At 64.4% G+C, this 13,117-nt stretch overlaps 3 protein-coding genes across 3 annotated transcripts; 1 reads left to right on the top strand and 2 right to left on the bottom strand.

The window, feature by feature from the left end:
• Window positions 1–655: 655 nt before the first annotated feature.
• MNEG_1689 (Ankyrin-1) lies at window positions 656–3,136 on the bottom strand (the record flags this gene model as incomplete). The annotated part of the gene is made up of 8 exons (XM_014049828.1): window positions 656–841; window positions 1,019–1,294; window positions 1,444–1,650; window positions 1,845–2,057; window positions 2,253–2,354; window positions 2,494–2,574; window positions 2,749–2,850; window positions 3,095–3,136. The coding sequence occupies 8 exons, from the start codon at window positions 3,134–3,136 to the stop codon at window positions 656–658; spliced, it is 1,209 nt and encodes a 402-aa protein (XP_013905282.1).
• Window positions 3,137–5,718: 2,582 nt separating this feature from the next.
• MNEG_1688 (cell division protease FtsH) lies at window positions 5,719–10,572 on the bottom strand (the record flags this gene model as incomplete). Its single annotated transcript, XM_014049827.1, has 13 exons — window positions 5,719–5,819; window positions 6,055–6,230; window positions 6,450–6,604; window positions 6,851–7,003; window positions 7,163–7,414; window positions 7,676–7,978; window positions 8,225–8,467; window positions 8,802–9,004; window positions 9,188–9,383; window positions 9,917–10,049; window positions 10,216–10,256; window positions 10,362–10,408; window positions 10,509–10,572. The coding sequence occupies 13 exons, from the start codon at window positions 10,570–10,572 to the stop codon at window positions 5,719–5,721; spliced, it is 2,067 nt and encodes a 688-aa protein (XP_013905281.1).
• Window positions 10,573–11,451: 879 nt separating this feature from the next.
• MNEG_1687 (hypothetical protein) lies at window positions 11,452–12,667 on the top strand (the record flags this gene model as incomplete). The annotated part of the gene is made up of 3 exons (XM_014049826.1): window positions 11,452–11,606; window positions 12,267–12,385; window positions 12,555–12,667. The coding sequence occupies 3 exons, from the start codon at window positions 11,452–11,454 to the stop codon at window positions 12,665–12,667; spliced, it is 387 nt and encodes a 128-aa protein (XP_013905280.1).
• Window positions 12,668–13,117: the final 450 nt, after the last annotated feature.

Below are 13,117 nucleotides of genomic sequence, written 5' to 3'. Positions count from 1 at the left end.
ACAAAGGCGCGCGCATACACCAGAAGGGAACACCCAAGTAAGAAAGAGACACATGCCCCTTAACCAGTGCGCCATCGGGAAGGACAGACGCCAAGGCTAAGCACTGGGCGCCACCCTGCCCTGCGGCCAAATGGGGCAAATCCGCCGAAAATGAGAGCTAGAATGCCTAGGGGCACCTGCCGCCCGCCGAGGGGGGTTTGCAGTAATGCTGCATAATTCCTGATTCAAATGCCAGACACCCTCCGATCACCTTGTGCCCCTGAAGTCGTGGTGGCCCTCCATTGCAGAGGCAGGGATCTCGATGCTAATCGGCAACCGGCGGGACTACACAGCTCCAAAGCACACGGTTGCGCCGGTGTGGGTGACTTTGTGTGTGAGTATCGCAGCCTCCTCGCATGTTCGTTCGCTCCTCACCCGCCCCTGTATGAAACTTCCTGCCTGCCGACACGAAAGCGCGTCGCTGTCGGCTGCTACACGAGCGAACCCCCGTTCTCAGCACCCACGTCTGCGCCGGCAGCGACGCCATTCGTTGCAGTTCGGGCCGCGCATTATGGCGGCCCGCCTGCCTTTGTATCTCCCTCCGCCCCTGCCCGAGCCGCGCCCTTGTTTGCAGAAAGCACTGCCCGTGCCGCAGCCCAAGGTCACCGTGCCCAGATCACTGCGGCGCAACCTCGGAGCCCAGCTTCCAGCCGTCGGGCTCCTCGCTGGTGTGCTTGCGGAGCGCCTGCTTGATAAGGAAGGCCTCGGGGCCAGCCGCCGCTGCGACCTCCTCGCCGTCGCTGATGGCGACGGCCACCGACACGCCCGAGGTCGCAAGGCCCTCCTGCAGCGCCTCCTGGAGCTGCGGGGCCGGCGAGGGGAGGGCGGGGCACCAGGCCGAGGGAAGTAATGACGCATGCGCAGGCGGAACGACGAGGGCCGGCCGGATGCAAGGGAATGCAGCACTGCAGAGTATGACCTTTTGCGCACACATCAGCGGGTGCACCCAACCCCTTGCCAGAAGACCCCCGTCACTCACAAGCTCCTTCTTGGACGGTCCCTGCTTGAGGCTGACCACCTTTGGCGACGCCCGGACCTCCAGCTGCTCCCCGGCACCCCTGCTGGTGCTTGCCACCCCGCCGGCCAGCAGCTGCTGCAGCGCCGGGCCGGCCGCATAGTCCGCGCAGCTGCGTCCCAGCCCGTCGCGGGCCGAGGGGTCGGCGCCCGATGCGATGATGGCGCGGGCTACGTCGACCTGCGCCTCCGCGCCGATCATCAGCGACTTGCAAAGCATGTGCAGCGGGGTGCAGCCGTCCTGTGTAGGGTCGGATGGTTGGCATGGTGCGATAATCAGGCGGTGTCGCGGTTTGGTATGCCTTGCATGCCTGCCACGGCTTAATCAAAGCGCAGCAGCGGGACGCCCACCCATTGCAGCAGCCTCGAGAATTGCTGGCTCGAGCGTACCTGGTCTGCCGCCGACACGTCCGCCTTGCGCTCCATCAGCGCGCGCACCACGCCCTCGTGACCAAACAGCGCGGCGAGGTGCAGCGGCGTGCGGCCCTGCACGTTGGCGGCGCTCGCGAGCTGCTCGCCGTGGAGCGTGGCCAGCAGCAGCCGCGCGACGGGCGCGTTGCCAGAGGTGGCCGCAGTGTGCAGGGCCGTGCTTCCCGCCTGCGCGCGTCGCAGGTTCCCCAGGAAGTTTGGTGGCAATTCGCATGTGATAATGACTATGCATGATCGTGCAATACGCGTCGCAGTACGCATAGTGTTGCTTGGGACTCACAACCCATGCATGCTGCAAGCAAGCCTCCTGCATGTGCCGTGTGCGCGTGAGCCGCGCAGCCGCTGCCTCCGCGCCCCCGCACCTTGTCGGCTGCGCAGGGATCCGCGCCACGCTCCATCAGGAACGCCGCCGCCTCCGCGCCGCCCTCCTGCAGCGCCGACACAAGCATCAGCGGCGTCTTGCCGTCCGCGTTGGGCGCAAGCAGCGCCTCGGGGCCGCCGGGCAGCTGCTCCAGGATCCGCAGGACGGCAGCATGGCCCGAGCGCGCCGCGCGGTGCGCGGGCAGGTCGCCGTCCTGTGGTGGACGCATGGCGGTGCATGGCAACGTAGGGCAACGCATGCATATCCTTGTGGCTTGCATGGGCGAGGGCTGCTTCCTGCATGCGTTTTGCGCCGAAAGGCAGGCGTCTGAGCGCCCTTGCGGCGTACCAACAACTGCGCTGCCGGCCAGGCGCCAACGCTGCCGCCAGTCCCCGTGATGGGTCCTCACCACGCCCAGCTGCGCGTCGGCCTTGTTCTCAAGCAGGAACCGCACGATCTCCTCGTGGCCAAACGCGGCCGCATCCATCAGCGCGGTGCCGTCGGGCGAGATCTGCGAGTTACAGTGCAGGGAGTGCGCTCCGTGGCTGTGCCTCGCTGCCTCCCCTCCACGGCACGGCACCGATGGCACCGGCCGCTGCTGCCCCTCACCCATTGCAAGCGGCCCGTGAACCTGCCGCATGCAAGCTCACCCTGTTGACATCTGCGCCCTTGGCAACAAGCACCCGTGCCGCCTCCATGTGGCCGTTGCGACTTGCCATCTGCAGCGCGCTCTGGAGTGGCATGCAGTGGCGACACCAGCCGCGGAAAGGCTCAGCGATCTGCTCGCAGGGACCGGTGTCTGATTAGCTCATAGCTCGTAAGCACGCATGCCAGCGGCAAGTCGCGCATGCGGTTGGCGTGCTTAGCAACGCGGGGCCTTGTCCTCAACATGCACCGCCCCCCACCGTGTGTTCCTTTTTCTTGGGATCCGCAGGCGTGCGGCCGCTGAGGATCCGGGCGATCCATGCAACGTTGCCCTCTGCCGCGGCCTTGCGCAGGTCGTCAGCCTGCATGCGCGGTAGCATATTGCGGGCAGGCAGCGCAAACCTTGTCCTCCAAGGTGCGTGCTCTGCTGCGCGCACTTGATTCCCGCCATCCACAGCGCTGCCGCCGGACAGCTAGGCGCGTCATAAGGGAAGTTCACAGGTGTCTGTGTACATTTGAGTTACCATACAGGCAGGATTGCGGAGCCACGCATGCCTCGTGGCGGGTCAAGGCAAAAGCCCCTCCTGTACGGGTGTCTCTGCGCACCTGGTTGTGTTTAAGCGCAGGGAACAAGCTGAAATTTGTCATGGTGCTAAGCACCTGCATCTTACTGGCCTCTCAACGGGGGCCGAACTGGTCCTGGCTGTTTCTAAGCTCAAGGCACGTCAAAACCACTAGAGGTGTAGTCAAATAAAATAATTTAGACTATACACGGGTGTGTGATGAGCATGTGGCCCGACGTGCGATCGACACTTGAAAACTCACGCGGCTGGCCACCTGAGGCTAAAATGAAGCAACAAATAACCTCAGATGGCTCATTCATGATCGATGTAATACGATGTTGCCCTGCCATGGCCACCTTATGTGGCCAGCAGTAGCACCCACCCAGCTTGCTGCCGCTGCTCATGTGGGCACTTCTAGGCCCCTCCTCACGGACGAGCCCTACTTTGTGCCAGCAGCACGAGCAGCCAGGCAACATTTTTGCTCTCACAGCAAGGGTTCTACCCGCCAACATTTCAGGCCTGTCAGATTTTCCTTCTTGCTGTGCAGGACTACTTTTCTCTACCCCCTACTGGGCTCCTCGAGACCCAAATAATTACACGTGGCACGATAAATACATAAGTTGTGTGGAATAGATGGACATAAATATACAACGATATATGCAACCGAGATCAAATACATACAACGCACAGCGTGAATGGGCAACGGCTACAAGGATTAGCAAGCAAAAAAGAGGACTTTGCAGGTATCGAACAATAACCTCACAAGCACGAGGATTGTGTGAACTGCAGGTGGACAGCTACAAAGCAGCGTGACGCAGCAAAGGGCGGCTTGCCGACGCAGAGCAAGCGTCGGCACAAGTGCGTTCAAGAGTGTGCGCCGCCAGTGCATCGGCGGGTTGCTGCCGCGGCGACGCACACGTGCAAGGCTGGAAGTGGCGCTGCATTCGGGCATGTGCATTCAGCTCAAATAGTGGGGGTGGCGCAGGCCCGCAGAGCATACCAAACTTTTTGCGCTTGAGGCAATGTCCTCTAGAGCTGTGTTATCGCCGCCACTCATCATGGCTGGGCGCCGCGCGCCACTAATAGCTAGCGGCTGCTGTGGCGCCACGCTGAGCAGCGCGGTTATGTCGAGTCCCCTCAAAAAAGTTGCGCCAGCACACGTGTTGGCCGCGTCTGTGTTGCGCCTTGCCGAGTCCAGCCGCCTTGAACGCTGTGAAGGCCATGGCCAGGCAGTGGATGCTGTGGAAGCCATGGCCAGGCAGTGGACAGCATGACCTGCGGTCATCCGGGCAGGGAACTTGACGACAGCGCAGCCGAGGTGGCACACGACTGCTGACGAGCTGACGAGCACACTACCCTTCCTGAAAAGCGGGCATGCAAAGTGATGTTTTGATGCATGCACTCACTTGCTTTGTCGGCATTCCGATCCGCCTGAGACCACGGCACCCGCTCCCGGTCCGCGCCTGCCGATGCACGGCTTTCTATACCGCTCCATAAATTAAGAATGTATCAACCTTGATGTTAGGTCATTGTCGCGGCCAGAGCTGCCCCAGGTGTCGCTACATGGCCACGTCACCTCTGCCGTGTCGTCCACGTCACCTCTGCTGTGTCGTCTATATATCACTGACGAGTTCGTTTCAGCTTGAAAGCGTGTAACATAGAAATAATCTGCCTCGGAAGCACCCACCCGCGCAAGCGTGCAGATAGCGCGCGGAAATTGCGTAATATGACTCGGGCGCAAAAGCACGCGACGGAGCGGCATCAACGGTACATGATATTATTGACAGGCTATCAACGTCAGATGTCCTCTTGCATCGCCCAAACCTCACAGCGGCCAGCCTATCCGCGGCACCCTGCTGTGCGCCTGCGCGGCGGCGGACCGCCGCCACACCCCGTGCTGCCCAAGCGCGAATACGCAAGCTCATGATTTGATCGACGGCCCACAATTCCCAGCATAAATCAAGGCACCTTTTGGTGGCCGCCGGCACACACGTACCTGCGCAGCCGTGTTCCGCGCGCGCCCGCCAAGCGCCCTACTCAGTCGACCACATTCCCCTGTCCACATGTCGTGCCTACGCACATAGAACATGGTCCTCATGCTTGTCCTGCCCTGATGGACCTTATAACTTGACACCTGTAGCTGTACAGAGCATGCCATTGTTTGCCTGTGACAACCATTTGCTCTGTTTGTAGCTGTTGACCGTGGTGGTTGTGCCATGTCGATCACATCAATGCACAGGCCCCGAATCGAAACGGATTACACGATTACAGAGTGCCAGGTGTTCTGCTTGATGGGCAGACGTTCGACGCCGGCAAAAGTACCTCCTGTTTCACTATGCACGTCAGGACATGGTGGCTGCCTGCCAGGCAGCGCTACACAACACGAGAAAAATTTGCGCTGCTACAGTCGCTGTCAAAACCAAAAGCAGCCATTCACAGCATGGGCGGCGCCCAAACAATCGACACCAGCGCACCCGCCAAGAACAGGCCGCGCAAGCACCAACTCGTGCCAGCGCGGCCCTTGGTGCCCTGCCCAGGAATCCCTCAGGCCGCACGCCGGTGCCCGGGGCGCTCCTGCACCAAGCAGGCCTCAGACACGAAGCGGCCACTACCACCACCACTGCCGCCACGGCGCGCGCGCACCGCGGGGATCAGTGGCCATGAAGCTTACAACTGCTCAGAGTCAAGAGCCTCGAAGGCCGACGCCAGGGCAGGCGTGGCCTCCTCGGCAACCGCCTTAAGGTTCTCCTCGGGGATGGTGGTGTACTCTGCGCGCGTGCAAACAAACAGTGAAGGTGTTAAAGCAGGGCAGGGATGCAGCGGCATGCAGCATGCTCTCAACAGGAGACCCAATGGTGCACTCGATTGTCCTGGAAGCAAACACGGCTGCGAGTACAGCAAACACAGCTGGGAAACCCTGATCCAATTCCTGCAAAGGGCCCACAGCGCCCTGTCCCGACACCTTGCCGTCCCCCCAGCCCGAACGACACGCCGTCCCCGCACCCGACAGCATGGCGCGGAAGTCGTTGCCGCCAATGGTCTCCTTCTCCATGAGCACCTCCACGATCTTGTCGATCGCCTCGCGGTTCTCGCGGATCTGGGACAGCGCCACCTCGTACGCCTGCTCCGACAGCTGCTTGACCGCCTCGTCGATGCGCCGCTGCAGGTTCTCGCTCATGCTGGGGTTTTGGGGGAGGGGGGGGGGGGCGCGGCAGGCGTTGGCGGCGAGGCGCAGCTGTGACAAGCGGTTCGGCGAGGTGGGCGAGTCCAGGCGCATCCGAGTGCTCGAACAAGGGTCTGCTCCTGCTGTCTGAAGGACGCCGCTAGGAAGCTGCCGCTACCCAACAACACGAGCAGCGTGGCGCAGCGCCGCCCCAGCCAAAGGATAACGCGCGCACCTGTTGCGCGACATCATGCGCATGACGACGTCGCCGCCCTGGGCGCTGGGGTCCATCAGGCTCCAGGGCCCGATGTCGCTCATGCCGTAGTTGATGACCATCTGGCGGGCCATGCTGGTCACCTGCTGCAGGTCGCCGCTGGCGCCGGACGTCACCTGCACAGCAACAAACGCAAATGTTGTTTGGTGCGTGAGGTGGTGGTGAGATTGCAGGCCTGGTCCAGATGCTGATAGTGTGTGCAGGCCTTGCAATGGGTGCGTCGAGCCAACCGTTGGCATGCACTAAAACGCAGGCCACCCCTGCGCGCCTCGCCTGTGATGCAACAGCAAGTGCAGGCCCACCTTGCGACTCCCAGTCAACCCCACCCCTTTTCACCCCAGTCACGCCGCTGCTCTGCCCACCTCAGCCTCTCCGAAGATGACCTCCTCGGCCGCGCGGCCGCCCAGAGCACCGACAATGCGCGCAAAGATCTGGTGCTTGCTGATGAGGGTGGGGTCCTCGCCGGGCACGAACCAAGTGAGACCGCGCGCCTGGCCGCGGGGGATCAGGGTCACCTGGGGTGCAAAATAGGTTGGGCAGGGCGGAGGAGGGTTGAGGATCAGACGATTGGCAAGCAGCCATGCAGCAAACCCCCAGCTCAGGCGCTTATGCGTGAATGTGCTGCGAGCAGGCGCGCGAGGGGGCGCAGCAGGGGCGGCGCAGCAGGGCCTCACCTTCTGCACGGGGTCGTGGCCGGGCGTCAGCGTGCCGCAGATGGCGTGGCCGACCTCGTGGTAGGCCACCAGCTGCTTGGCCTTGCCGTCGGTCAGCGGCTTGCCCTCCATGCCGGCGACGATGCGGTCCACGGCGTCGTCGATCTCCTGGTTGCGGATGCCGGTCAGGCCGCGGCGGCCGGCCAGGATGGCGGCCTCGTTCAGCAGGTTGGCCAGGTCGGCACCCGCGAAGCCGGGGGTGCGCATGGCGACCTGGTGGGGCAGCAAGAGAGGTGGGCGGGGGCGTGGGCACAAGGGTCTAGATGAGGGGGCGGTCGGGGCAATGATATAGTGATTCCTTTGTGAGCAGACCGCCCGAGCCAGGGCATGCGGGTGCGAACCCTGCAGGTCCTGGCGCACTGCGCCAGCCACAGGACCCGACCCCCACAAACTCCTGACGCCTGGCGTCAAGAGGGCACCACCGTGCGCGCCATGTGCATGCGCATGCATCGGCAAGCGTGTATGCCCGCGCACCTCCTGCAGCTCCACCTCGCCGTCCAGCTTCTTGTTGCGCGCGTGCACCTTGAGGATCTCCAGGCGGCCCTTCTGGTCGGGCACGTCCACGGTCACCTGCCTGTCAAAGCGCCCGGGGCGCAGCAGGGCGGGGTCCAGGATGTCCGCGCGGTTGGTGGCGGCGATCACGATGATGCCGGTGTTGCCCTCGAAGCCGTCCATCTCGGTCAGCAGCTGGTTGAGCGTCTGCTCGCGCTCGTCGTTGCCGCCGCCGATGCCGGTGCCGCGGGAGCGGCCGACGGCGTCGATCTCGTCCACGAACACCTGGGGGTGCAGTTAACGGGCAGGGGGCGAGGTTCTCAGGCTGGGGGAGGAGTAACGCGACGGCTGGATATGCGCCTGCATTTTGCGTCCTCGCAAGCCTGCTTGCAGCGTGACCAGGCTCACAACCCTGCCGCAAGACTTGAACCCCCCTGCCGGTCTTGTGTCAATCATTGCTTGCAACCATTGCCGCGCGTGCGGGGCAGCCAAAGCACGCCGCCTCCCAGGGGCTCGGCCGCGCGCGCGCACCAGGCAGGGGGCGTTCTCCTTGGCCTTCTTGAAGAGGTCCCTCACGCGCGACGCACCCACACCCACAAACATCTCCACAAACTCGGAGCCGGAGATGGAGAAGAAGGGCACGCCGGCCTCGCCGGCGATGGCCTTGGCGAGCAGGGTCTTACCCGTGCCGGGGGGGCCGACCAGCAGGCAGCCCTTGGGGATGCGCGCGCCGACCGCGGTGAAGCGCTCGGGGCGCTTCAGGAACTCCACAATCTGGGGTTGCACCGGTGTGTGTGTGTGTGTATGTGTGTGTGTGTGTGTGTGTGTGTGTGTGTGTGCGCGCGCGTGCGCGCACGCGCTGGTGTGACAGTGGGTGCGCGTGTGGCATGAGGCGGCATACATGTACAACCGCGACGCCCAGCTGAGGGTGCCGGAAGCAAAAGTTAAAGTGCTGCGCAGGCACAGGCTTGTGGGGCTGCGAGCGGCACCACAACCCGACATGTGGGGCTGCGAGCGGCACCACAACCCGACACGCCCTGCAGGCAGCGCGGCCCTGCAAGCAGCGCAGCCCGGCAAGCAGTGATGCCCCACCCCCTGCGCTGCCCACCTCCATGAAGTCCTGCTTGGCCTCGTCCACGCCCGCCACATCGGTGAACGTGACGCCGGTGTTGGGCTCCATCTGGAAGCGCGCCTTGGACTTGCCGAACGCCATGGGGTTGTTGCCGCCGGGGCCGCCCATGCCGCCGCCGCCGGAGCGGCGGGACAGCAGGAACAGGCCACCCACCAGCAGCAGGGGGAAGGCCAGGTTGCCTGCACACGCGGCCATCCCAAAGCCAGGCGGGGCGGGTGTTAGATGGAGCGCTGAGTTGGGCCGTGACCGACATAGTGGATTAGCCCGCCACCACATTGCAGGTCAAACCCTTGGTGCGGCTGAGCACCGCCGTCCAGTGTGTTGTGCGCTGCACGACCCTGACGCTGCGGTCCGCCACCCACCCAGCAGGTTGAGGAACACGGCGCCGCCGTCCTCGGTGTTGGAGTGCGCCGCGAAGTCGATCTTCTTCTCGCGGAACTTGTTGAGCAGCTCGGCGCTGGTGCCGGGCAGCTGCACGCGCACGCGCTGCACGCGGTTGCCGAGCTCGGGGGACACGGCCTCCACGATGGCGATGGTGCCGTTCTCGTACAGGTCGACCTGGAAGCAGTGGAGGTAGAGAAGCGGGGGACGGTGGGCGGCGGGTGTGTTGGCCGGTGGTGCCGAGGGGCAGGCGCGGCGCCGGCCATGCACGGTGCCGCGCCAGCTGCCAGACGAGGCTCAATAGTGTAGCTGTGGAGGACATGGGCCTAGTGGACAAACAGACTGTTGGCTTCAGAGGAGTGCTGGCTCAGGGGGCCCGTCATCCTCGGGGTGGTGGGCGTCTGGGCGTGCCCCACCAACCACCAGTTGCCCGCCACGTCAGCAACACACCACATGCCACGAAAAAATCGGCGGAACACGACATCAGCTGCAGGTGCGCTCTGCTGCTGCTTGCTGGCGTGGTGTGACCACTGGGCCGCAGCACGCAGCCAAACCGCATACCAAACCATATGCATGCAACACACGTGTGTGGCAAGAGCCCTGGAGTGCCTCCGCTCCACAACCAGTGGCCAACGCCACAGCTCGGCCGCGGCACCACAATCCTGTGACACCATGGGCCACATGCCCGGCCGTCAGGGCGTGGCGCGCACCTTCTTCACGCGGCCCATGTCCAGGTACTCCAGGAACCGCGAGTAAGACATGCGCGACGACGCAACACCAGCAGCATCGTCCGCAGCGCGCGCCGCAGCCGCGGGCACCAGGGCGGCAGCGGCAGTCAGCACGCTGCGATAAGCAGAGAAAAAACCAGCAGCGCGTGTGTGGGCGTCTGTTGAGAGGGGTTCCGCGACGAGTGAGCTCATCAGAGTGAGATCACCACCCCAGCCACAGCCCCGTCTATGACCACGAGATGGGCTCCGTGACCACGCCCCGACGTCCCCAAGAAAGCTACCTGGTAAGGAACTGGCGGCGCTCGCCATCGGGCTTCACGTCCTGCACATCAAGAGCGGAGGGTGGAGCAGAGTCAGAGGCCGTGCGCTTCTTGCCTTGCGAGCGCGGCACACGGATCCATGATCACACCGCCTTCTAAAATCTTACCTGCTGCTGCTGAGCGCGGACCACCACGCTGCGGGGGCGAGCCAGGCCTGTGGTGGCAAAGAGGGTGAAGTGCAGTGATGGCTCTCAGCTGCTGCACCACGGGCCTCGGGCGCTCGGAGCGGGCGCGTATGACGATAATGCCCTTACCAACGGGAATAGGCCTTGCGGAAAGCCTGGCCGGGGCCACGGCGCGCTGCTGGAGGGCCTGCATTGCTGCCCTGTGTGAGCCTCTGTTGTGCAGTGGTGGATGTGGCAGCTGGTTTGTGTGTGGAACAGCCTTAACAATCAGGCCAAGCACCAAGGTGAAAGTACCTTATGTGCACGCTTGAAAGGGAGTTAGTCCGGGAGCGAGTCTGTGGTGTCCTGCCCGCTGCTCTCCACCACCTGCTGTCCACCGTCATCATGCCGCACGTGCCTTCCAGGATCGCATTGAACAATACAAAAGGTACCAGTGGACATATTGCTGCTTTCCGAGGTGATCCGTCTCAGCAACCCAACCAGGACGACGCCACGGCAAGGGCTCAGCAAGCGAGGGAGCGCCAGCAGCTCCTTGGGGGCGCGACCTTATCTAGGAATCCCTAAGGTGAACTGGGCAGGGCCCAGGGTATCACTGTGAGGGCGGCCCTGCTGCGCGAGTTTGGTGTTCTGCTTTTTGTGGCATCATGCAGACTGGGCCGCGGGAGTTGCCGTCCAATTATTAAGCGATTGCAGGCATCGCCCTTGGACCCTGCTGTCAAGCCTGGCGCAGCGAGCGCGGGGCTGCGGCGGTCGCTGGCACCCGCAAACAAGCACGCACACATGCGGCACGGGGCTGACAGCTCACCCGTGCTGATGCGCGCATATGCAGGCAGCTAAAAGGCCAGTGTCATTGACGCCGGGCCTTCTCACGGGACGTGCGTGCCACGTCGCGCGAGCACAAGCATTGGAGGGGGGCCAGCTACAGCTGCCACCTGCCAGCTGCAGCTTTGACGCCAGCCGGTCCCTGCGGGCGCAGCAGCGGGGCCCGAGCGCGCACGCAAGCGGGAGCGAGCGCAGCCAGCGGCGCACGGGGGGCGGCGGCAGCGCGGCGGGCTGCGTGCGCGCAGCGGCCATGGCGCGCGCCGGCTCTGAGGAGGTGATGGTGGTGCGGCCGACGAAGGCGGACTTCAGCCGCCCCTTTGCCGAGTTTGTCGGGAAGGTGCTGAAAAAGCATCCGGACCTGCCCATGTTCAAGGTCATCCCACCTGAGGGCTGGCGGCCACGCAGGTGGGGGCTCGGTGTGCGGGGCGGCTCTGTCGTGTACGCGTGTGCGGCGCGCGCGCTGGCGGTTGGGGGGCCGGGCGGGGACGGCGACGCCGGGCGCGCGACGCGGCGCGCTCGCCCAGGGCGCAGCGGGCGTGCGCAGAGCCATGACGGCAACGGCAGTGCGGCGCTGTGCGCGCGCTTACATAGTGGCATCCATGCCGTTATGAGACCCATGCAGCAGGGGTGGCCAGCAGCAGATGTGCAGCGAGCCGCTAAATCAGCGGCTCGCCAGTGTTGCGGGCGGCGCACCTGGTGCGATGTCGTGATAGTGGTCGCAGCCGTGTTGACGGAGACGGCGGCCACGATCATGCGGCCGCGTCAGCATGCACTGTAGCGCATTTGCACGGATGCCGGCACCATCATCTCATGACCAGCCGGGCGGCCGGCCGCGCCGGCCCAGGCCCAATGCTGGCAGAGGCGGCGCGGCAGGCCGCGCAGAGCGATTCGCATCCCTGCACTGGGCCGCAGCCTGCAGCGCAGCCGCGGCGCCGCTGCCCTTGCCACGCGCAAGCCGGCGCTCGCGCATAATTAGCGGCAACGCCGCCGCGCCAGAGCTGGGCAGGCCCCTCTGCAGCGCCCCGGCACGACGGCCCGCTCCCCGCTCCCGGCCCCACCCCACAGGAAGCCGTTTCCCAAGCTGGAGACCGTCGACATTGCGACGCCTATCAAGCAGATCGTGTATGGGAAGGGCGGCGCCTACCGCTGCATCCTCGTCGAGCAGAGGGGCCTCACCGCGCAGCGTGAGCGACAGGGGGCGCAGCGGGGCGGGCCGCAGCGCCCGGCTTTCTGATTCGGCGCGGCAGAGCGGTCAAATCTGAATGCCTGCAGGCGTCTTGGATCCTGCCGCCGTCGGGATGCTGTTGCGTAAAGCGGACGCGGGACCTTTCGCGCCCTTGCGGCTTCTCGCAGGGTTCAAGGAGATCAGCGAGAGCGAGGGCCACACCCCTCCTGAGAGCAAGAGGGGCAAGGACCTGGAGGATACCCTGCTGGAGAGGAGCTTCTGGAGCAGGTGGGTGTGTTAATATGTGAGAGTGTGTGTGTGTGTGAGTGCTGTGCTGTGCTGTGCTGTGTTGCGCTGTGTTGTGCTTTGTTGTGTGTGTATGTGACTGTGTGTGTGTGCGTGTGCGTGTGTGTGTGTGTGTGTTGGCACTTGCGTGCGTGCGTTCGCACTTAAGGGCAGGCGTGTGCTCGGAAAGGGCATGAGGGTGTCGTCAGGGCCTCGTTGGGCCGGCAGTGGTGGGCGTGTGGGATGCCGAGGGGGATTGGCCGAGGCAGAGTGAGTGGGTGCAGCTCAGACGCTATGGCCCGCACGCGCCTCGTCAAGGCTGACTCAGCGCTCATGGAAGGGGGCTCGGGCGGCAACAAGGTGTGTTGACCTTGTGGAACGCATCCGGCGAGCGCGCCCTCAGCGCCCGCCCGCATTACATGGCACCCCACGCCCGCCGCCGCCCCCCCGCCCACCGCCTCCTGCC

Source organism: Monoraphidium neglectum, assembly GCF_000611645.1.
Source record: "Monoraphidium neglectum strain SAG 48.87 unplaced genomic scaffold scaffold00175, whole genome shotgun sequence".
NCBI lineage: Eukaryota > Viridiplantae > Chlorophyta > Chlorophyceae > Sphaeropleales > Selenastraceae > Monoraphidium > Monoraphidium neglectum.
The sequence above is the reverse complement of the archived record's forward strand: the minus strand, read 5'-3'. Positions and strand labels throughout refer to the sequence as shown.